Raw genomic sequence first — 23,723 nt, forward strand, 5'->3', positions numbered from 1 at the left:
TTATATTAGTTTCAGATGTACAATATAATGATTCAATATTTGTATATATTGTGAAATGATCACCACAAGTCTAGTTAACATCCATCACTATATGTAGGTACACATTTCTTTCTTGTGACAAGAACATTTAAGATTTACTCTTAGCAACTTGCAAAGATAGAGGGTGCCAAAAAAATGTATACACATTTTACAAAAGGAAAAAGCTATTGAAATTGTAATACTCAATATATACCAATAACAAAAGATGAATACAAGTTACGTTTGACTTCTGCAATTATTAATACAAGAGGTGCTCAAAGTGGTTACCATCCACATAATTTTAATACAGTTTTTTCCTTTCTGAAAATGTGTTCACATTTTTTTGGCACCTTCTTTATACAATACAGTATTATTAACTATAGCCACCATGCTGTAATTTCTGTAAATAATGTTATTTACTTCTTTATTTTAAAGCAAATGCTAGACAGTATGTCATTATGCATCTCCAAAAAAAAACAAGCTATGATCTTTTTCTTAAATAACCATAACCTTAACACTATTAGCTCAAGTAATTCTTTAGGGTTATCTAATACTGAGTCCATATAACAACATTTTCCTGATCAGCTCAAAAATGTCTTTTTAAAATAGTTCTTGTTCAAACTGGTGTCTGACCAAGGTTCTCAAATCACCTTTTGTTGTTGTGTTTCTCCTAATGTGGAGTGGCCGCCTTCTGTGCGCCGCCCCTGACCTCTTGAGAATGTCACTCTTTTTGTTCACCACCATTGACCAAATGAGGAAACGGAGTCTGCTGCCCATGACTGTTTCACACTGTGGCACACTGTGGCAGTTCGCTCTCTTAGTGTTGTTTGGCTTGTTCCTCTACGTCTCCTAATGCTAAATGGAAGTTAGCGCTACGGGCTTAATTCGATTCAGGATCAGCTTTATGGATGAGAACACGTCATAGATAGTTCTGCCCAGGGATGCTTCCAGCGTGAGGAATTCCTCAAGAGAAAGCTGGGCAGCAGCCTTTCTTCTCTTGTCTCACGTGAGAATATTTCTATAAATCTGTTTTTTGTTTTTAATCAGCTTTCTGTTTCTTCTCTATACAACCACTTTTTAGAACTGGATCAACTCTTTGAATCTGAGCGCCGATAAAGAACAGGAATGAGAGATGGGAAGACAAGAGCCTGGCAAGTCCACACTTGGTCAGTGCTTGCTGGAGTCTCCCTTCACTTGGTTTTCTGTAGGCCAGCGTTGTCTGATAGAACTTTCCATGTAGATGGAAATGGTCTATATCTGCTCTCTCAGTATGGCAGCCACTGGCCACATGTGGCTGGTGCACACGTGAAATGTGGCCGGTGTGACTGAGTGACTGACTTTTTAATTCATTAAAACTTAAATAGCCATATGTGGCCAGGGGCTACTGTATTGGATGGTGCAGCTATAGAGACATTTTAAAATGACTTGAGGCACAGATCTGTCGCACCTCCATTGGGATGTAACTGCTGTCCCTTTTTAAAAAGTCACATTTAATGTAGTTAGTTGGTTGGGATTGACATTTACAGAGCTGCTACTGAATTGAGTGAACAGTTCACAGGCTCTGAGCTAGCTGCACTGAATCCACGGGGCTTGACCCAGAACAGATGATGGAAGGAAGTCACCACCTCAGGACAAAGTCAGACTCGGGCTCAGGTCCTGGGAGAGGGTTCAGGTACAGGAAGATGTTCTGTGTGCCAAATTGACAAGGAGCTTTTGACTAAATAGCAATATGTAATTACTATTTAATCAAAATCAGGATATGTGGGTGCAGGCATATTATTGGTCAGGAGATGCACGAATGTTGACTTTGTCCGAAAAGAATCTCAGGTGCCAATTTTTTCTTTTAAAATCATGTGCCCAATGTCACTGCTGTACCCAGTGGTAGAGATACAGATGTAGGTATTATATTTGGATATGTGCAAACTGGCAAAATATTGAACACCTTCACTTTTGAAGGCATTGCATTGGACAATGAGATAGGTACAAAGATGAGTAAGATGTAGTCCCTACCCAAAGGGAGCTTTTAAGCTAGTAATACATTATTATCTATTGAGTATTGGTTATATGCTAAACATCTTTTGTAATGTTCATTTGATCCTTACAACAGCTGTATTTAAGTAAGGCATTATTAGCCCCATTTTAGAGATGAGTAAATTGAGGCCCCACGAGGTTAAGTTACGAGTTCAAAGCAGCCCAGCCACTTAAAGGGTCAAGCCAGGATGCAAACCTGAGCCCAAGCTACCATTATATTTCTTTAGGATTATGGTGATAGTCTCCTAATGAGTCTTCTACCAATACCTCAAACCCTGCCCTCTTACCATATTACTCCTCTGCTCAAAACCCAATTGCTCCCTCTCTCTCACCCAGTGTAAGAGGCCAAATCTTTACACCAGCCTCCCAGAACCTGTATTTCTCACCCCATTACCTCGCTGCCCAGTCTTCTCTACTTTGTTTGCTCCGCTCAAACCACACTGGCTTCCTCTCATTGTACCAGTGAGTTGCTCTTCTAAGAGCATGCTTTGTCCAGATATCTAAATGACTCCATCATCCACTGCAAGTCTGTAAATAAATGTCACCTTCTCGATGAGACCTACTCTGAACATGCATTCTCCATCTCCTTACCCTACTTTATTTTGACTTATATTGCCTTCTAATATATTTTATAATTTACATACTTTTTGTTAACTTTCTGCCATCACTCCCCTGTGTGCACGTAGGGTGCGAATGTAACTTCTATGAGGTAGGACTCCTCCCCCCAGCCCTGTTGTGTTCACTGCCATTTCCTAAACACCTAGGACATGCCTGATGCATACTGCACATTCAGTAGATGTTTACTGACTAAAGATGAAACTTAGTTTTGTCCAATTTTAAAGCCACACTTGCTTATATTTTATATACAGGGGGGGCGTGTAAAAAACTATATACACATAGACACTTTGGTCAGCATTACTCAAGCAGTAGTTTGCCGTCATCAGAAGTGTCTGGTCGCCGATGGTACCCACTTTGAGCACCTCTTGCAATTGCAAAAGTCAAACGTGACTTGTATTCACCTTTTGTGATTGGTATATATTGAGTATTACAATTTTAATAGTTTTTTTCTCCTTCTGAAAATGTGTGTGTATTTCTTTGGCACCCTCTGTGTAAGTACATACTAGTTGTTTAGGCCTATGGAGTTGTCCTGGTTACTTTAAAATGCATGAATACATGTAGAATCATATGGGAGAATCAGAGTAACCCAGGCAAATATATGTTGAGCCGACTTCCTTTAGTTTGAAGACCACTCCTGGCATAGTACTGGCAAACCTATGTAGCTACATAGTACTGGCCTCAGGTAGCTTCTCATGAGGCCAGATCAGACGTGGTCAGGAACTGTGGATGAGCTTCCAAGCTTCCATGTATGAGGATACTGCCCCATCACTGAGGAGCGCTGTGTGTGTGTGTGTGTGTGTGTGTGTGTGTGTGTGTGTGTGTGAGAGAGAGAGACAGAGACAGAGACAGAGACAGAGAGAGACTTTGTCTCCTACAAAAGCAGAAATACTATGCTTGTTATTACCAACTTTGTTGAAGAGAAACATGAGAGGGTGATTGAGGAACATGGTGTCTTAGCCAATATATGTAGTAAGAAAGGATGTGGTTTTAGAATTAAGCTGCAAGTTTTTGTCACTCTGCTATTCAAAATAGTTAACAAAAATTATATTTCTCTTTTTGGAAAAAAAAAAGGTTATTCTTGGTGAAAATTTGACTTCAAATTGTCCGGAGGTTATCTATGAAATTAAAGAAGAAACACCTGTTTTCTACAAACTCGTTCCTCATCCTGAGAAGAATATCTATATCTATCTAACAGCTGGAAAAGAGGTAGGTAGAAATACTAGTTATTGCTTCTGACTTATGAATAAGAATGGTTTAATTGATGTCATTATCTAGTAGTAAAGCTTTTACACTGAACTACCAAGTTTCAAAACTGCTGCAGGCTTTGAGAAGACCTGCAGTGGTTCACAGGCGTGGAATTTAAAACCTTACTGTCATTAAGTGAGCAAGAAATATTACCTATTTAGACAATTTTATTATCGGCTATATATTTCCAATGCCAAGTTTTTCAGAGGATGGTGTGCTTGCAAATGGGCACGTAATCAGCAAGGTGACTGAATTTACACATTTATTGTGTGGGCACTAAATGGTTAGATGCATTTATGCATATGCCCAGTGGGATTGGCTTTGGGATCTGGGGTTAATATCAGGTCACAGTCTCATACACATTCATGAACCAGGAAATATACGGCATTTGCCCTCCCTCTCTTAATTTATCTGGCTGTTTTAGTTTTTCTTCTTGCTTCTGCTCACTGATATATAAAGGATACATTTTCTTCATTTTTACAGAGCGCTTTCATCAGGGAAAGGGGAAGGAAACTAATTTTTATTGAGTCCCTGTGTACAAGTTACTCTTCTTCACATGGTCTCTCTAGACGAGAGGCATAGAGTTGTGTGCATACAGATACATGTGTAAATAAACAATGTTAAAGAAATATGTGAATGTAATGCTATAAATGTACCCTTGTTTTATAGATGAAGAGTCTGAGACTTGGAAAGGTTAAATAACTTGCTCAAGGATATATGTAGGTTAGGCCTTGTCAGAACTAGGACTTAAATTATGCCCCGATCTCCAAAGTCCATGATAAATGAGATCAAATCCCACATTTGTCAAAATTAAATAGGTCATTCTGGCACGGTGGTTTTGACCCATGACTATGGGAACATACAAAGTGCAGAGAAGATGATTGAAACCTACATAATTATATAAGGGAGGTAACCAATGCCATTGGCCCACCCCAATTTTTCATTCTTTTCCTCTCAATCGTTCTTAGGAGGATAGCAATGACTTCAGTCTCCATGGGCTGTTAGAGTCACAGAATATGTGCGAGCACATTGTAGTTTCTGGAATTCCTAAAAAGGCCGTATTGCTCTTTGCATATTGAAAAGTCCGTCATGTCCAAATCACCACATTGAGATGGCCACTGGATCTCATCTACCTTTATAAACCAGTTCTTCACTCTAGAGAATCTTCTTGACCAGCCTTCTTCACCATTCAAACACTTTTTATTGTATTTCTTCCCCAGGTTCCCGCAATTGAAATCTTTTTCTCTACTCAACAAACTGCATATATTAAGTAACACTTCCCATTCTCAGGCTTTATTTATCAAGGGCATCTCAGAACTGCCAGTCAGAGAACTGACTGTGCTACCACACAGAACTGATAAAATTCCAGCGCAAAGCAAAGACACTTGAAGTCTGGCTTACTCTGCGCATATTTTTCCATTCAGCTTTTTGAAACATTGCAAATAGCTCCTAAATCCTCATTATTACCTTCCCTGGAACCCAAGACTGTGGGATGGGAACCACTGTGAGAGCCCCCAATAGTTGACAGGGGCTCACTTTCTGACAGTAAAAGAGTCTCTGGTCATTCAAAGCCTGAAGTCCTGAGGAGAGTTTTCAACTGGGCATCAAAGCTGGTTACTCTTGCATTCTTTACTTAGGGTTAATTACTGTGAGAGATCCTATCCATAAGACTCTGGTTGAGCCAATATAACCCACAAGAGGCAAAAACCTAAGGAAGGTCCTTTCCTAGACTCTTGGGCAGATAGTAATGGCCAAACTAGCATACTCTGGTACACCCATAGGATGGTATAATATGTGGCCATTAAAAATAACCATATGGAGATATATGTATTGCTGTAGAATAGTCACTGTAATGTGTTGTTAAGTTGGAGAAGCAGGTCCAATGTAATATTTATAGTGTCCTCTCTTATACAGTTATATGTTGGTGTGTTTAAGTATATTGTATGGTAATTCTCATAGAATGTTCTAGCGATTCATACTTCACTAAGTGTTCTGAGCACAAGTGCTCCTAGGAGCAGATGTTACTTGCTATACCCCTCCTGGAGTGTCACGACGCTTGGCATATTCAAAGGCTCTCAGAAACCTATTTCGCTTTTTCAGTGTAAGGTTTCACATGTTTGTTGGATGGTGGAAACTTTTTCTCACACAATAGCAATAGCCAACATTTATTCAGCATTTAGTATGTGCCACATGATGTTTGTCATAACGCCATGAAGTCAGCAGCACCCTCTCCATTTCACAGACGAGAAAACAAGGTTAGAGATATTGTGTGACATTTATGAAAAATTCCTCAGAATTAACAAGATGTTTGTGAACTGCAAGGAAATAGCCACATTCTGGTTAATTCTAGCTCAGCCTGGTGGTCTGCTCACCACGTCTATCAGTGGCACGGAGGACCGTGAAGTGGACGGGTCTGGTTATGCTCCATGAAGTCAACTTAGCGTCAAAGGCTACTCCTCAGGACAGCCTGTTTTCCTGACAACCCCCTTCTAGAACACGCCATTTCTCTAACCCTTGTAAGAAGTTACTTATGCTTTCTGGCATGTACAACTTCTTGGCTTAATGAGCTCCACCAGTTTCTTTCCTACCTGCTGTGGGGTTTTGCCTGCAGAAAATGTGCCATGTGACGCTTAGTTTCTCCCTGGTCCCCAGCTCCCTGCTCCGAGGCTCCGACTGTTGCCTCCGCCACCTGGGTCTGCCCAGCACGGTGCCCGCCCTGTGGGCTGCCATTCCTGACAACTGGAAGAGGCAGCTCTGGGGGCAGGAAATGATTTGAAAACTACCCCCCCCCACCCCGTTTCTTTCATTTTCAACTCCAGTGAGGGGATATGAGCAATTGAGCCAGGAGCTGAGATGATGGAGCTACCCCTGCAAGGGGAGTGGGAGGGTTCTCCTCACTTCCCATCCAGTGACAACCTCGTGCTGGCACTCCCCGGTCACAGCCTTTCCTATGTCCAGATGTTCATTTCCAAAGTACCGTTGACTATCTCTGTATGAAAACCAGGTGACCTGATTCCATGATCCCTTTTGAAACCACTCTTAGCAGATCAGAAACCTGACTGCATGTCAGACTCATGTGAGCGAGTGCTTAAAAATACAGCTTCCTAGGCCCTGCCTTAGACCTACTCAGCTAGCGTCTCAGTGGTCGGGGTCTGGGAATCTGCATTTTCACCCGCTCCTGAGGTGATTCTGAGAACCCTGCCCCCGGAGTCATTGTGGAGACATTCAGAGTCTGAGTCGATAAATGTCTCTCTGTAGCCCTTCGTCAGATAAGGTGTGGTCGTTTTTCTGGCATTGCTTGTAATTCCGTCTGAACTGCTGCCATCTTTATTTTTAGGTGAGGAGAATTCGTGTTGCAAACTGCAGTAAACATAAATCCTGTGTGGCGTGCTTAGCAGCAGCAGACCCTCACTGCGGTTGGTGCCATTCGCTGCAAAGGTATTTCCTGAATTCTTTCTCACCAACTCACACTTTCGAAAAAGTGTCACGCTGCAGAACACTTGTTGCCCCACTTTACCCGTTCATTCCGATGACCTGGGAGAAAGAACTGCTCTCGTCACTGACTAAAATGTCACTGTGCAATCCGAATGAATTCTCAGAGGTGCTCCCACCCGTGTCAGTGCTTCCAAACCATTTGGGTTGCACCACGCAGGGTTACCCACTCTGGGGAAGGCGGGGGCAGGTATGTGACACACAGGAGGATAGGCTGGAGCTGTCAGTCTGCTTTTACTTTGTACAGAGTTCTCCAGACTCGAGAGAGAGGCGAAAGGTTCTCCCTCAGGGGAGATAAAATAATAAGGATGTTTAAAAATTTTCAAATGAATCCTCACAATGTCATGTATTCGATTGGCTCAGTGGGAGCCTCATTATTGAGGATGTTGTTTCTGAATGCGCCGTACAGCTGTGGTCCTGATGTAAAACCTCAGGCTCCGGGCAGCCTCTGCCCAGCCTGGTCTTGAATTACGATGCTCAGGACCCAGCTAGGCTCAGTGGCGACCTAGAGCGGCTTCCTTGCCATGGCAGCTCCTTGCATCGCTGGGACAGCCTGGTTGGATTCGCTGTTGCCATGGCAACCCAGTACTGGGGCTCTCGCTATAGAAGCAAGGAGGAGAGAGCCTGAGCTGCAGCTCAGGCAGGGGAAAAAAAAAAAAACACCAAAACAAAACCATAACAGTGTCTGTCAGTTTGGCGCTTTCAGTTTTTAAAGGTAAAAAAAGGATAAGAAAGAGTAGAACAGGTACAGAGAAGCTGAAGGCTGAACAAGGGGCAGCCTGGGGAAAGAAAGGAGGGCTGGGAAGAGAATTTGGGAGCCTGGGGGGGAGGCAGCCAAGAGCAATGAAGGGGGGGGGGGAATTACAATGTAAGCAAGAGGTTCAGGAAACAAACTGAAAATATGGGGATGAAATTAATTAAGAGTTCATGGAGGAAGTCAAAAGCTGAGATGCACCAAGACGCATAATTGCTCTTGCCTTTCACTGCGCTTCCTTACCGGGCTGTTTCCGTCAGAATCACTGGCAGACAAAAGATGCGGGGCCAGGAACATTCTCATGAATAATTGTAATTGGGTAGGAACGTTTTCTTCTTGCCGCTTACCCAAGACTAGAGTTTAAGAAATGAACTGATCATGAACAGCATTTCATCGTCGCACACCCACTAAGCTGTTTTGCCCAAATCTTTCCAATCCATTCCATTTGTGTCGGTTCCTTGGCTGTGTTTCTAGAGCTACATGCGGGAGTTAACTCAGTGACGATGGTGATCAAATGGCCAGACATAGCTGGTGGCCACAGTAGTGACAAACACAGGTCTGGAGTTCGCAGGAGAGGTCCAGGCTGGTGATCGGAATTTGGAGTCAGTAGTGTTTTGATGGAATGCAAGAAAGCCTAAGACTAGATGAGGCAGGGAGTGTAGATTGAGGGGAGAAGCAGTTGGAGAACTGAGCATTGCGGTGGGGCCACGTTTAGGGATCCAGGGAAATGAAAAGGAAACAGAAATGGAGAGGGAACAGCTGGAAAGGGGAGAAACATCACTGAAGAAAGTGGTCTCCGGGAAGCCAAGGGAAGAATGGAGGGGGGCGTGGTCCACTGTGCCGGACCGTGCTGAGAGGTCAGATAAGAGAAGAAGATAATTGATCCACTGGACTTAGCAGGTGATGATCGGGGAGTTTGACAAGGGCAATGGGGAAGAGGTGCTAAAGCTGCAAGAGAAAATGGCAAGAGGCTAGAGCAGAGACAACTCTTTAGAGTAGCTTTGCTGAGAAAGAGAGCAGAGAAATGGAGCAGATGCCAGAAGAGAAAGTGGGGTCCAGGTTTGTTGTTTTTAAGATGCATGAAATAACAGTGCATTTTTGGGCTGCTGGGAAAATTCCAGTAGAGAGGGAGAAACTGATGATGCAGGAGAGAGGAGACAGTTGTGGAGTATTGTCTTTCAGCAGATGAAGGAAAATATGACCTAGGGACCCTGTGGGGAGCCAGCCTCAGACAGGCGCGTGGACCGTTCCTTTTGGTCCTGGGAGGGATGTTGAAGAATACCGGCCCAGGAGCAGGTGGATGGCAGAAGTACAGTGTCTTTTCATATTGCTTACATCATTTGCAGTGACTTAAGACGAGTGAGAGTGAGGGAAAGTGGGGGAGGGAGCCCTGGGGGTTTGAAGGGAGAAGAGAGAGAAGGTGTGAAAGAAAGAGAGAGAAAGGAGATAGGAAATAAACAATGATGGCCGGGAAGCATTAGTGCCCACTTGAGGTCCGTGGTCTGACTTACGTGAAAACAGTAAGCATAGTTGGCATCATCGTGGAGTAGGCAAGAGATTTAGCCAGAGTTGGGTCTTTGCCCGGAAATACATCAAAAGGGAACAGTGGGGCCTGGATGCCGAGGGTGCATGCAAGGGATGGACAATGATACTGATGTGGATATTGATACTTAGAATAGTAGACTCTGGGCTCTAAGCTATAAGTGAGCTCTAAGGACGGAAGTGAGGACATGAGGGAAGTGAGGACATGAGGGAAATGAGGACTGTGAAAAGGTGGCAAGATCCGTGCACTGGAGATTACAGTTGGTTTAAGACTTGTTGGAGGTAGGGAATAGAAAAGGGGTAGTGGTTAGACTGTGGGGAACTTGAAATAAGGTTATGGAGGGGTTAGAGTTATTATTGGTAATGGCGAGGTCTAGGGTATGGTTATGTAGCTGACGAAAGATGGAGGACGAGATTATTGGCAGAGAGAGGTCCAGGAGCTGAGGTGTCAGAGTGTTAGATGGATCACCCACCTGTGTGGAAAGTGCAATCACCAAGAATGATATGGGAACAATGTTGGAGAAAATGAGGAGCTAGATAGTCCAGAAAATAAAGGAATTGGCCCATGAGTAGGGGTGGTTAGCAGATAGTTGCAACAAGGAGGAGTGTGGGGTGGTGGAGGCTGATGGGATGAGCTTCAAAGATGGGGTGCGAGCGGGAGCGGGCCTAGAAAGTAGAGAAGAAGAATTGTAAGGAGGAGGAAGTAAGACATAAGCAGGACACTTAACAGTGAGGGAGAGGAAGCAGCCAGCCCTTGAGCAGGCTGTGGGGAAGCTGTGTCCGGGGGCAGAGCGTGGTTCAGTAAGAGCAAGAAGGTGAGAGGAAGAATCAGAGAGGAGGTTGAAGACCTGGGGTTTTTATTGATGGTGGGCTGTGAGTCCCAGCCTTCTATAAAAGCCTGCTCACTGCTTCCCCTGCTGCTGCCCTTATTCCCTCACCCCTTTTAAAATATAGATCATGTCATTCCCCAGCTTGATAACCTCTACTGGCTTCCATCTTAGAATTCAATCTGAGTCCTTCATTTCCGGGGCCTGCATACAAGGCTTTCCATAATCCGGCTCTTTGCTATTAGGTTGGTGCAAAAGTAATGGCGGTTTAAAAGTTAAGAATAATGGCACAAACCGCCATTACTTTTGCACCAACCTAATACTTCTCGGACTTTTCCTGCCACTCTCTCCATTCATTCTACCGCAGCCACACTGGCTTCCTTTCTGACTTAAGAATACACCAAGCTTGTTCCTGCCTCAGGGACTTTGCACTTGCCGTTTCCTCAGTCTAGAATATTCTTCCCCCGATCTTTCCATGGCTGGCTCTTTCTTGATCATCAGGTCCTAGCACACACATCTCCGTCTGACTGTGCAGGCGGAAGTAGCCTCATCTCACTCACTCACGATGACACCACTTTTATTTCCTTCATGCCTTCCCCCAACTGAAGCTATCTTCTTTCTCTGCCTCTTCTTTCACTAAAATGTAAGTTGCATAGGGACATTGTCTTGTGTATTACTGTATCCCCAGAACCTAGAACAGTACCTGGCACATAGTAGGTATATATTAAATGAATGGAGTAGATTGAGTGATTGGGAAACTCTACCAATGGCAGGTTGAGACTTGTGTGTGGAGTATTATCAAACATTCTGGATTCGTGGACTGATGGCCCTTCCCATCTATGTCAGATCACGCGCTTTCAAACTGGCTAGGGTTCTAGCCTAAGATGAAATAAAACTAAGCCTCAGATCTGTGACTCACCGTTAAGCTCCCAGTAGCATTCACAATTAGGAATTCTAAAGGGGGATGTTTTCTTATAACTGTAGAGCATCCCACTGTGTTTATTTTAAATGTCACAGATTTATTTAGAAAAATAACTTATTTTCTCTGTTGAGAAGGTTGCGTTTTCTTTCATACGTGTCTAGAAAGTGGAATTGTTGGGGGATGGGGCAAGATAATGATCTTAACTTCCTTTTGATCGGCTGTTAAGAATAAGCATCCAGTATAAGCGGATAAAAAGCAATTAGATAAACAATGAGCTCTAAAAAGTCTAGTATTTTATTGTTGGAACCTCAAATTCAACCTGTTCTGAATTTGTCTGTGTGGGTGGGAAGTGAATTTTTGCAGGCTGAGGATCTTGGGTTTGGAAGCAGTTTCTCAGTTGCTCCCATATTGCAAAGCATAGCACATGTGTTCAGTTATGGGTTTCCACAAAACTGGCAATCCTGCACCAACGAACGGGTAAGGTTCCAAAAGTTCATTTGCAAGTTTGTTTGGCACTCAGAATGCATTTTCCACAGAAACAATGTCATACATTAAGGACTGATTCCCAAGTCAACCCACCACATTCAATTTATTCAATTTCGACAAATATTTATTGAATGTCTACCAAGAGCCCCATGTGGGAAGGAAGATAACTAGGTGATAGTGAGAGAAATCAGTTGCCATCCCTGGCCTTAAGGAATTCACACGCTAGCTAAGACGCAGACCTGTCAATGGCTAACATTCATTCATTCAGTCATACATCCAATCAACAAATGTTTATTGAGCTCCTACAGTGTGCTAAGCCCTACGCTAGATGCTCGGGATACAGTTCTGTCTTATCTACGTGGAGCTTGCAACCTAATGAGGGATGGAGACAAGTGCATTAGGCAGGTTTCGACTCCAGTGATACTCAGTAACAAACAAACTCTGAGTGGCTGGCAGGACAAACATTTGGCTGTTTGCTCGTGGGTCAGCTCCAGCGCAGGGTGGAGGGAGGTATTGGGGTGGGGGTGGGGGAACATTTCATGAAGCTGTAGGTCGAGAGTTTGATTCAGATCCGCTTCACATGCCTCTCCTCCCTCACATCCCCTTCTCAAGGCAGAGAGCAGACACACAGGGGCCCCAGCTGGGCTCTGCAGCATCGTCCAAGCCTCTGCTCACAGCGTGTTTGCTGATATTCTCTTGGCAAGTAAGTCGTGTAGCCAAGCCCAGCATCAGCAGAGTAGGGAAATATACTCCGCCTGCTCTATTGGGAGACAATGCAAAGGACCATGGCAAAGGCTGTGGATGTGTAATACTAGTATAGGAGAGACTGAAGAATTGGGAACAGTAATCCAGTCTACTTTACTAACTTAAGGAGCTACCAATCTCTCAATAAGTAAATAGAGTGTAACAAGTGTTAGCACAGAGGGAGGGGTGGATTTCACGGGGGTGCATAGAAACCATCTAACCCAAACTTGAAAGGTCGGGGAAGGCTTCCTGGACGAAGGGCTGTCTAAGCTGCACCTGAAGTGTGAGCAGATATCAGCCAATTAGAGGAGGGAGGGGAAGCTAGCTCAAGGAACAGCCTGGGCCAAGGCTAGGAGCTATAGGACAGCCTGGCCTGAGGCTCAGTGTGGCTGGAGCACACAGTGTAATAGGCGGGTGTTGGGAAATGAGCGCCGCATGATGGGCGGGGCAGATGAGGCGGGTTTTACAGGCCACGTGACAGCATTCGGATTGTGTTGGAAGGACTGTGAGGAGTCATTGCAGGGCTTCAATGAGAAGAGAGACGAGATCAGATGTGTGTTTCAGAACACGCATTCTGGTGTCAGATAGACTAGAGGGGACACCGCTGGAAGCTGGCTGATCACTTAGAAGGTGGTGGGAAACCAGCAAGAGACTGGGGCTGAATTAGATGGTAGTGCCATGGGAAGAAGTGGGTGGACGTAAGAGTTATTTGGAAGATGGAATTGACAAGACTTAGTGATTAATTGGATTCCTCCTTGAGTCCAACTCTAAAAATAGGGCCATAAAATAGAAAAATAAAATATCAAGATGGCCCCTGTTTTTCTGGGAGATCTGTTCTTTCTCCTTTGATCCCAGTCCTCACGAAGAAAACAAAGAAATGATACTCAGACATACACTGGATTCCTACTGTGTCCTAGGCTCTGGACTAGGAACTAGGTTGGAGCAGAAAGGGTGGGCACCTATGTTTGATGGGGAAGCACTTCTGAGAGATGCTGGAGCTGAGTGTCAGAGGGTGCAGTGAGGTGAGTTGTCGCTCTTCTCCCAGCAATGCAGGGACGTTGGTGTTGGGATAATAGTGGAAGGCGTGCTGGCGTCTGGCTTGGGTGACCAGAGGACAGAGGTGTCATTATCGAGCAGGAATGGAGGAGGAGTAGCCCATTTGGGATGCACAGCAATGCAGGAGGACGGCTTCCACATTCACGACAGCAGAGGAAGACGAATGCACGTCCTGGAATCCGCTTGCTTGGGATCGAGAAGCCCGACTTCTGTGTGACCTGCAATTTCTTCTCTTCTCTTCCATAAAGCAGGGTTGTAATAGTACCTACCTTACAGGGTTGCCGAGAGAATTAAATCCGATAATATGCATAACGTCCTAGACACAGTGCCTGTTCATAGCACTAAGCACTCAAGTGATGTTAGCTATTATGATGGTGGGACCCCAGAGCCGGGAGCCGTTAGCTGTAACCGAGGTGGAGAAAGGCTTCCGAGAGAAGGTGGCATTAAAATTAGGCCTTAATATCTGAGTAGACTTTCTCCAAGGGAAGGAGGGGGTGGGAGGCATTTCAGGCAGAAGAGCCAGCACAAGAAGAGGTCTTCTGAGGCAGTGATAGGTCTGAGGTCTTCTATGTCACTCCAGCACTGGGTCCAGAAGGAAGGAGGTAGAAGGGGTCCTGGCTGGGACCAGGATGTGAAGGGCTCTGCGTCTGGACTTTCCTTGTTGTGCTGGGAACTTATTAAAGGATTTTAGCAGAGGACGGCCCTGATCACATTTGTGTTTTTAGAAGGTTATTCTGATGGCAGTGGAGATGAACCGTGCTAACCCAGCGTTAGTTGTACTGCACGTCCCACCCCTACCCCTTCTACGATCACTGTCCTTTGGTGCAGTTTGTAAAGAGTGAGTTTATCTCACATATCTTCCTGAGCCATCTACGTGGCAGCTATTTCTCCAGAGTTCATGTCACCTGCCCCCCTTCAAACACCACCATGGGGCTCTACTTGCTTTGGTCCCAGTCATGCAATGGAAGCAAGAATCCATTGTGTCCTCTTTAGAAAATGGGCCACGCAGGAAGGGCCACACTCGCCTTTTGTTGTCTCATCCTGTAATACATTGTACAGGATGTGTACAGGGTGGGGACCTGCCCTCCAGATACGGCAATCATAAGGTGTCTATTGGCCCCCCCCTCGGGTATTTATCTAACTTAATATCTGCCCGTGCTCTTCATGTTTCTTTCATGTTGACAGTTGGGAGACCTTCAAGCAGCCGTTGGTAGTTTGCAGGTCTTCTGCTGCCGATATGCTGTTCTACACGTGAGACTGTGAACCAGATCCCTTCTCCACTTGGCCTAAGTGGGCTCTGTGGCCAGTCCCCCCAGCAGACTTTCTGAAAGGGTTGGCAGTAATAGAAGGGGGTTTTGAACACAAAAGAGAAAACTGAAATTTAAATGCTAAACATATCTCTGCCTCAGAATAACAAACAAAAAGAGTTCAGTGATTGGCTTCTGGACACCTCCAGTTCCTTGCATGGTTCTCCTGCTTTGAGATCTGCCTTCCTTCTCTCCACCGGGAGACATTCCTTCCTCAGGCCTCCCCAGGGTCCATCAAGGGCTGTTGTTGCCCTAAAACTTGACCAAGACAACCTATGGGGCACAGTCACCTGTTGCCACATTCTTCTGAAGCCTGAGTTACTCCGGTCGAGTCTGCCGTCGTGAGGGGTGGGCAGTATTAAGCCGAGAAGGCCGCTGAGCACTTTTCAGTAGAGAAGGCCATCAGGGTGTGCCGCTCATTCTTCAGAAGGACTTACAGTGCCTGTCCCTCAGGAAGCCTGCCTGGAGCCCCGGCCCAGCCAGGAGACAGGGTCTGCATGCCCGAGAGGGATATGTGCATCATACACCAGGTACTGTGCCCTGCACACTCCGTGCCGTGTTCCATTTGGACCTCCTGGTCCCCTATGCAGGAAGCATTATTACAATACCCACCTTAGAGATGAGGAAACAGCCTTAGGTTGTGTATATGTTTCCTACCGCTTCTGTAATAAATTACCACACCCTTGGTGGCTTAAAGAAACACATGTTTTTATTATCTTCCAGTGCTAGAGGTCAGAAGTCTGCAATGGGTTTCATTGGGCTAAAGTTGAGATGTTGAAAGGGCTGTGTTCCTCCTACAGGCTGGAGGGAGAATCCATTTCCTTGTCTTTTCCAGTTTCCGGAGGCAGCCTGCATTTCTTGGCTCACGGCTCCTTCCTGCATCTTCAAAGCCAGCAGTGTAGCATCTTCAGATCTCTTTGGCTCTGAACTCTGCTTCTGTCATCACATCCCCTTCTCTGACTCTGATCCTCCTGCCTCCTCTTATAGGGACCCTTGTGAACACGTGGGGCTCATACAGATAATCCAAAATGATCTCCCTATTTGAGATCGTTAATCACATCTGCAAAGTCCCTTTTGCCATGTAAGGCCATATAGTCACAGGTCCCACAGAGTAAGACAGGGGTATATTTGGGCGCCATTATTCTGCCTACCATAGGTTGCATGACTAGTGTAACCAGGAATCAAATGTAGGCTTAGCTCTAACTCCCAAGCCAGTCCCTTTACCTATCTCTGTAGTAAAGGGAAGAGCAACAGAGACATTACCATTCATGGTGGTGGGAGCAGAAGGGAGAACCTGCTCCAAAGGGACCCTTCATAGATGACTGACTATACATAAGAAAGATGAGGGGACTCAGGTCCACCTGAGTTATAGGAAACCTTCCATCTGGAAAGTTGAAGCATCCATGCATTCATTTAACAGATTATTTATCGAGCACCTAGTATGTGTCAGAGACTATCCCGAGCACTAGGATTCTCTAGCAGTGAATAACATAGGCCCAAATCTCAGCCCCGATGGAGTCCTTCTAGAGTCCTTCTAGAGACAGTGTCCCGGGGCTGCCGGAATAGAGGACCACCAACTCAGTGACTTGAAAGAACACAGATTTAATCTCTCACAGTTCTGGAGGCTAGAAATCCAAAATTAAGGTGTCAGCAGGGCGGTGTTCCCTCTGAAGACTCTAGGGGAGAATCCTTCCTCTCTTCTCCCAACCTCTGGTGGTGCCTGATGTTTCTTGGCTTGTGGCAGCATCACTCCAATCTCTGCCTCTGTCTTTACATGGCCTTTTCTCCTTGTGTGTCTAAATCTCCTTCTCCTTTCTCTTATCAAGGTACCAGTCATGGGACATCTTAAATTCAGTATGATTTCATCTTGAGATTCTTAACTAATTAACCTGTGAAGACCCTATTTCCAAATAAGGTCACATTCTGAAGTTCTAAGTGGACATGAATTTTGGGGGGAACATTATTCAACCCATGACATGGGTTGATGGACAATGTAAAAGCAAAGAAGGAAGTAAAGAGCATGTGACATTTTGATCAATATCATGAAGAAGCAGAGGAGGGGTAGGCAGTGCTGTCTTGGAGGCAGGAGCGGTTGCAGTTTTAACCAGAGTGGTCCTGGATGGCTTTCCTGAGAAGGGGACCTCTGCGCCAAGATCTAAAGAAGCACATTCAGCTTTGGGGATGTCTCCTTTCATTGGATGTGACCACATCTAGCTGAATGGCCAGGAAGACAATTAGAGACAGACGATCCTTCCAATTCTGCATTCGTTTCTCCTTTCCTTCCAATTGGGGAGGTGTCCTTGTGTTTGAAGTCTGTGCAGGGATACTCCTTTGCGGTCCAGTGCAGCCCTAATGACAGCAATAATGGTAATAATGGGATTTGAGGGCGGCCCCTCCTTCTTGTGTGTGGACCCCATTGTGCCGACTAATTGTGTAGAAGCAAGTAGGACAACTGTCTGTGGGGTGGAAGCAGTGGGGAGCAAAGAGGAATATGTTATTCGGGCCTCGGGGCATTACTGAATTACCCTGGCAGAGGCAGAACCCATGCATCTGGGTTACTGAGAATGCTAGAAAGGATTTAGCGGCCGTCTAACACTGGAGAGGGGTCTTGGTTGAACCTGAATCCCCTAAGTTCTTCACCATCTTTATCAGCTGTTAGAGGAGCTGTGAATAAATCCTACTTACTTCAAAGCAAAAGGTGAAAAGAGGAAAAAACCCTTAAGGGCCACAGGTGGGCCCTTGGCGGGGCCCGACTGTGGCCAGTGACCGGCACAGGGAGAATGCACACCTTAACACGGAAGCCAGTTCTGTTTGGGAGGGCAGGCAACTGAGGTCCTCCAGACTCAGCATCCCAGCTGCTTATCTACTCCATCTCTTTTACTGATGCTCTCTGACTTGGAACAAGTACCACTTAGGAACACTTCTTTTAGTAAATATATGTTTTAATGGAATAGATTTTTTTGAAATGACCTTATCTCAGGCAGCAGGCACTTTCATAAGTATATATTGATTGGCTTTAAATTCCTCAAATGTTTTCACTTGTCTTTGTGACCTAGTGTTTGTCCTGTTCCCAGCAACTCCTCCAACGCTCAGACTCAGTGCTGAGATCCTCATTACAAGCCTTTCTGCCAGTCTTTTCCCTTTCTTTCTTCTTTCTTTCTTTCTTTCTTTCTTTCTTTCTTTCTTTCTTTCTTTCTTTCTTTCTTTCTTTCTTTCTTTCTTTCTTTCTTTCTCTTCTTTCTTTCTTCTTTCTTTCTTTTTTTGTAATGTTTTATAATGTTTGGAAGCTGTATTCTGCTGTATCAAGAGTGAGTCATTTCTGATATGCTAGAGTGGTATTCAATATCGCTTTCAGGAAGATGGGGTTGTTATTGCCACCTGTTTGCTGGTGGGGAACCTGAGGCCCAGAGAGGCCAGGGAATGTGCCCCCAGTTACACAGAGAATGTGTGAGGGAGCAGCTTTCAACCCAGATCTTCCCAAGTCAAAAGGCATCATTCTCCCATGTTTATTTCCATGCTACCTATTTTTTTTAACTGTCTCATTTAAATTCTCTAGTTCATGGTTTGCATTTGGGAATAAAAATGCAACTTTTAGTACACTCCTCACCCACAAAAGAACCACATGGGGTGAAGGCCACAAATCCCTTTTGTGTGAGTGGTGCAGTCTGCAAATGTGTTTTCTGTGTGCTAAGTAGCTCAAAGTTTCGAGACAAAGGATGGTTTTCCACCGTGCCAGTTGATCGGCCAACCCAGTGAACAAAAATCAATGGGACAACTTATGCTGGTATCATGGAGACATAGACAAGAATTTAGTCACTTTAAAATTTAATTCTTAATCCAATTCAGCTAACGCTTGTTGAATACCAGCCGTGAGCCAGGCCCTGTACTAGACCCTGGAGGAAACAAAGATGAATGAGGCTCTGCCCAAGAGAAGCTCACAGATTAGTGTGGGAAGCAGACACCAAACAAGTCATTTCATTACCCTGTGGAAAGTGCTCTTGAACTAGTGCTCAAGGTGTGGGGAGACCCAGAAGAACCCTTTAGTCGTGGGAGGAAGGAGGGTTGTGATTAAGAATCTTCCAAGAAGTCTTGAACTGTGTCTGCCTCAGAAAAGTGCTGGACGTTGAGTTGGAATGTGTGAGCAATGCAAATGGGCCGTCTGGTTAACCTGAGTGCCCAAATCCCTGTCTCGTCATTCCCATTTTGGGTTTGTTTGGCTTGTGTCACTCACATTTTTGCTGAAATTCGATTTCACTTGCCTGTGTAATAAATATAACAACTACTACTACTATTTATTATAAGCCTCAGTTAAATAGGTATACATTTTGTCAAACTCCGTGAGGTAGTAACTGATATTATCTGCATTTCTGCAAATGGAAAGCCTGACACACAGAGAGGGCACATGACTTGCCCAAAGTCACCAGCTTGTAATTGGCAGAACCACTGTCTCCTTTCTTCACTAACTTCTAGGCAGCCTGCTCTTTAATCAGTTCCTTGCACAGACCAAGCTTTAAGTGAACTCAGGGTCTTGGCACATGCTGTTCCTTCTGCCTGGTATGCTGTTCCCACTGCTCTTGATGTAGTTAGATAATTTTCATCCTTGAGCTCTGAGCTGAAATGTCATCTTTCTTGACCAGACTATCTAAAGTAGTTTCTCCCAGCTATAGTTTTGGTTTCTAAAGGAGACTTGCCTCAGCTTGAAATTATTTAAAATTATTGTCTGCTTGTTTGGTTGTTGCCTGTGTGCCTTACTGGGATATAAGCTCATTAAGAGAGGGACTGTAACTGGCTTATGCATTGATGTGTCCCCAGTGTCTACTCAGTGTTTGGTGTCCGGTGGACACTCAGTAAATATTTACAGAATGAATGCCAGATATGGTAGCAGGCCCTGGGGTTGCTAAATGAATAAACTGGGCCATTCTCGTGGGGGACTTACAATCTAGTCAGAGAGACAGGCAATCGGCAGCTGATGCAATGTGTGTACAAGGAGCATGTGCGTGGTACCTTGGGGACACAGAGCAGGGAACAACTGCTTTGCCTGGAGGCTGGGCAGACCTTATGGAGGAGGTGACGTTGAACTAGCTTGATGAAGGAACATGATCTCACTGAATATTTCAGGCCCCGGGGCGTTCTGGACAGTAGGAACAGCACCAGCTAGGAAGAGCGGAGGACGTTTGTACTCCCTGTGTTTATCAAATAACTGCTGCGAAGTGTGGTGTGCTAGATAGTAGGGATCTGTGTGTAGGAGCTTTCAGGCTCAAGACTCATCCACCCAGAATGATCTGGGGATGCATTCGAAGAGGAAAGCAGGGGCTACATAGTGCCGGGGTAAAGAGGAGTCTAGAAACGTGTTCTAGGCTCCAGGTCCTGCAAAGCGACCACATAGGTAGAGGAATTTGCTGTAAGCGAAAGGGTGCCAATTGAGGATGTTTAAGTAGGAAGTGGTACAATCAGCTGTGTGCTTGAGCGTGACCCACATTGCGGCGTGGAGGCTGAGTGGAGTCACTGGAGGTGGGAAAGAGGGAGGCCGACCAGAAGACCGGGGCAGGACCCCAGGTGAGAGGTGAGGGGTAAGGTGGGATGGGATGCAGGAGATAGCAAAGAGCGAGGCTTAGAATTAATAGGTCACAATCACTTGAGTCTGATAGTTGAGAAAAAGCCAAAAAAGGCCCAAAGTTTTCTAATTTGATCTGCTGTTTGGATGACTGCCCATTAACCAAGACCGGGCAGTGTTTCCTAGTGTGCGTGACTAGAGCTTTTGACCTTGCACCAAAAAGTTGGAAGATGGTGCATCATTCATTCCTGTTTTGGAAATTTACAAAGCACACTAGCATATTCAAGGCTCTGAGAAGTCCTGCAGCAGTGAAACGTGTTTAACTAGTTTTTCCCAAACTTCTTAGCAGTAGAACCCTTAAAGCACTAACACCTAAAACAACCTGAAGAGCACACTTTGAGAAATGCTGAGACATGAAATACAACTTATATTTTCCTCTATGGCTCATGCTCTGGGAGGACCCATTGACTTTTATCTTGGCATTTATGATGTTGCTATCCTGGAAGCCCCTAAAACTTTTGAGGAATTTGACACAGTACTGAGAGTATGGACACCAATGCCAGGCTGCTAAGATTCACACCGTGCTGTCTAAGCTCTCTGCATCCCAGTTCCCTCATCTCTGAAATTCCCTTTCGTGAGGATCCATGAGTTAATTCCCAGGAAGCCCTAGGCACAGTGTCTGGCCCATGGAAGGTGCTCAGTAATTGTTAGCTCTGAGTGGCAATTAGGGTAGGGTTGGAGGCCATGGACTTGGCAGCTACACTACCTGGTTTTGTAGCTGAGCCCCTCTGCTAATTCTGTGACCATAGGAAAGCAATTTGGAGACTTCTATGCCTCAGTTTCCCCCATCTGCAAAGCCGGGACAATTATTGTACCTTCTCATAGGTTAGTTGTGAAGAATAACTAAGCCTCATTATGTGAAAGAATGTGGCCTGGCATGTTAGACGTTTTTGCTTAAAAAAAAGCAACAAACCAACCAACTAAATTGCCTCTGTTACTAGCATAATTTTATCATGTAGACTGACTTTCAGCTCCAGTGATGAAGATCCAATTTTTCAGCTTTCTCAGCAGTTATTTTGGGCTTGTATTTTGGTATTCCCCTTTTCTGACTCTGGAGGCCTTGACTTCAAAGTTAGTTTGTCACGGTGACTTCCTATTCTCTTCTGTCAATTGAGTTTGGTTTCTTCATCTCATGGATTGACAACGTTAATGAATGTCCCTGATTCTGGGGAACCACCGGGCCCCTCCTATGGGCTCTGTGCCTTTCCTAAAAGTACAGACATCAAATCACTTAGCGGAAGACCTTGGGATGCTCTTGTAGCAAAACCTTCCCACAACTTGGACACAGTCTCCTGTTCCCTGAGAGAAAGGCTGGATTGTTTCCTTGTTAAAAGTTTTCTGATATTGTATCAGTATAGAATCTTTGGAACAGGTCACAGCAACCCCCACATTCAAGCCAATTACCTGATATTTAGTTATCAGTTTCCTTCAGGGACTGTCTGTTCTTGGTGAACAATTAGATTACAGGATGCTGATGAAATTCGAGGGGCAGGAAGTAGAAGTTACATTTCTGAGTTCAGAGTTTCTATTTCAAGGTTGAGTAAATGGTAAATTTTTGTTGAGCAATTCTCAGTAAATTTTACTGAGCAATTCTAACATAATAAAGTCAGAATCTCAAGGTCCCCTGGCCCTGGGCATTTCACCTGCCTGGAAACTTCAGCTCCGTTTCAGAGGTGGGTCTCCCTGTTATGTTGGCATGAAAACAATTAATAATTCAAGCTATACCCATTAAAAAATAGAAATTCTACATAAATACAATACTATAATAATAAATTTAAAAGTCGATCCAGCTGGGCACTGTTCCCAGACTACCACCTGAGCCGAAACACAAATAAGTAAAGGAGAAAAACTGCTATATAATGCAAATGGCTGCAATCTCATTGTTTTCTGCGACTCTTTTATTGCAAATATATAGTATTGAAGTATCATTATGGATAAATAGGTTTTGTGCACTAACCTGGAAGCCTAATCGCTGTTTATGACATTATTTCTGTGGGTAGAAAAGTATGTTCCATATTACAAACAGATGGTTTGCAACAAATTTTTTGGAACTCAATAGATTTGTAAGTTGGGCGCCTCCCGGACTTTTAACCTATAGTTGGATGTTCTGTATTCAGGGCTAGTGATGGATAAAAATTCGAGGCCTCCCAGAATCCCCACTCCTCCCAAATCTTTGCTACCCTTTTCATCCTAGAGACTGCCTCGCCTTTTTATTCTCTGCTCTTGCGTCCTCATCTCTGTCACCTCATCCTGGCTCAGCCCCAGCCCCAGCCCCACCCTCCAACCACTGTTGAGGCCCCAGGAAGCTAGGAGGAACTCTGAACGTCTATCCTTGTGACCTTATTAAATGACAGTTAGGGCGCATAGGGGGCCATGCAGCTGAGTGGCCACGTGTGTGGCTCTGAAACCAGACTTCTGTCACTTGTAGCTGTGTGACCTTGGCATGTTATTGCACTTCACTGAGTTTGTGTTTCAGGCCTGTAGACTGAGGTTGTGTGAAGACCAATGGGAAAGTACCAACTGCAAACGCTCAGACCAGTGCCTGGTGTGGGGCAGTGTTCCCCCTCTGCAGGTGCGTGGTGGGGTAGTTACTCGAGATTATGAGGGTTTAGACAGATTTCCATACACTCAGGAAGCAAACCCACAGTATGAAAATACTTTCTGAATTCTAAACAGCAAAGTTAGAAACAGTTATCTGGAATCCCCCTGTTCATGAGCTGGGGCCTGGGTAGGTTTTGGACATAACTTTATTATGAGTTAGGGGTGATCCATGTACTTATATGTTGATTGGCAGTATCAAGCTCTTGTATTACTTTTAATAAATTAGGCTCTACAGCAGATTTTAGAACAAACTGATAAGAACAGGGCTTCTTAGTTTTCACTCACTAAGTTGTTTCCACATACAATGTTTTACACCAAGGAAAGGTTTTTTTCCTTTTTAACGTTTTGGTTTTGGGTTTTTTGTTTTCCTTCAGGCAGTCTTTTCTTTGCATCTGAGCTGGCTTTATTTCCTAATTTGTGCATAGGCTAATACGGCACATTGGCCTTATCGTGTAGGCAGGCATGC

At 44.7% G+C, this 23,723-nt stretch overlaps 1 protein-coding gene across 1 annotated transcript in view; it reads left to right on the forward strand.

Moving 5' to 3' along the window:
• The window catches only part of PLXNC1 (plexin C1), a 140,369-nt gene that overhangs the window by 28,719 nt on the left and 87,927 nt on the right, over positions 1 to 23,723 (forward strand). Inside the window, exons 3-4 of the mRNA XM_033117193.1 lie at positions 3,739 to 3,873; positions 7,250 to 7,350. Of these exons, the coding sequence (XP_032973084.1) occupies positions 3,739 to 3,873; positions 7,250 to 7,350 (236 nt within the window). The remainder of the gene's footprint in view (positions 1 to 3,738; positions 3,874 to 7,249; positions 7,351 to 23,723) is intronic.

This window comes from Rhinolophus ferrumequinum, chromosome 10 (genome assembly GCF_004115265.2).
Source record: "Rhinolophus ferrumequinum isolate MPI-CBG mRhiFer1 chromosome 10, mRhiFer1_v1.p, whole genome shotgun sequence".
Taxonomy (NCBI): Eukaryota; Metazoa; Chordata; class Mammalia; order Chiroptera; family Rhinolophidae; genus Rhinolophus; species Rhinolophus ferrumequinum.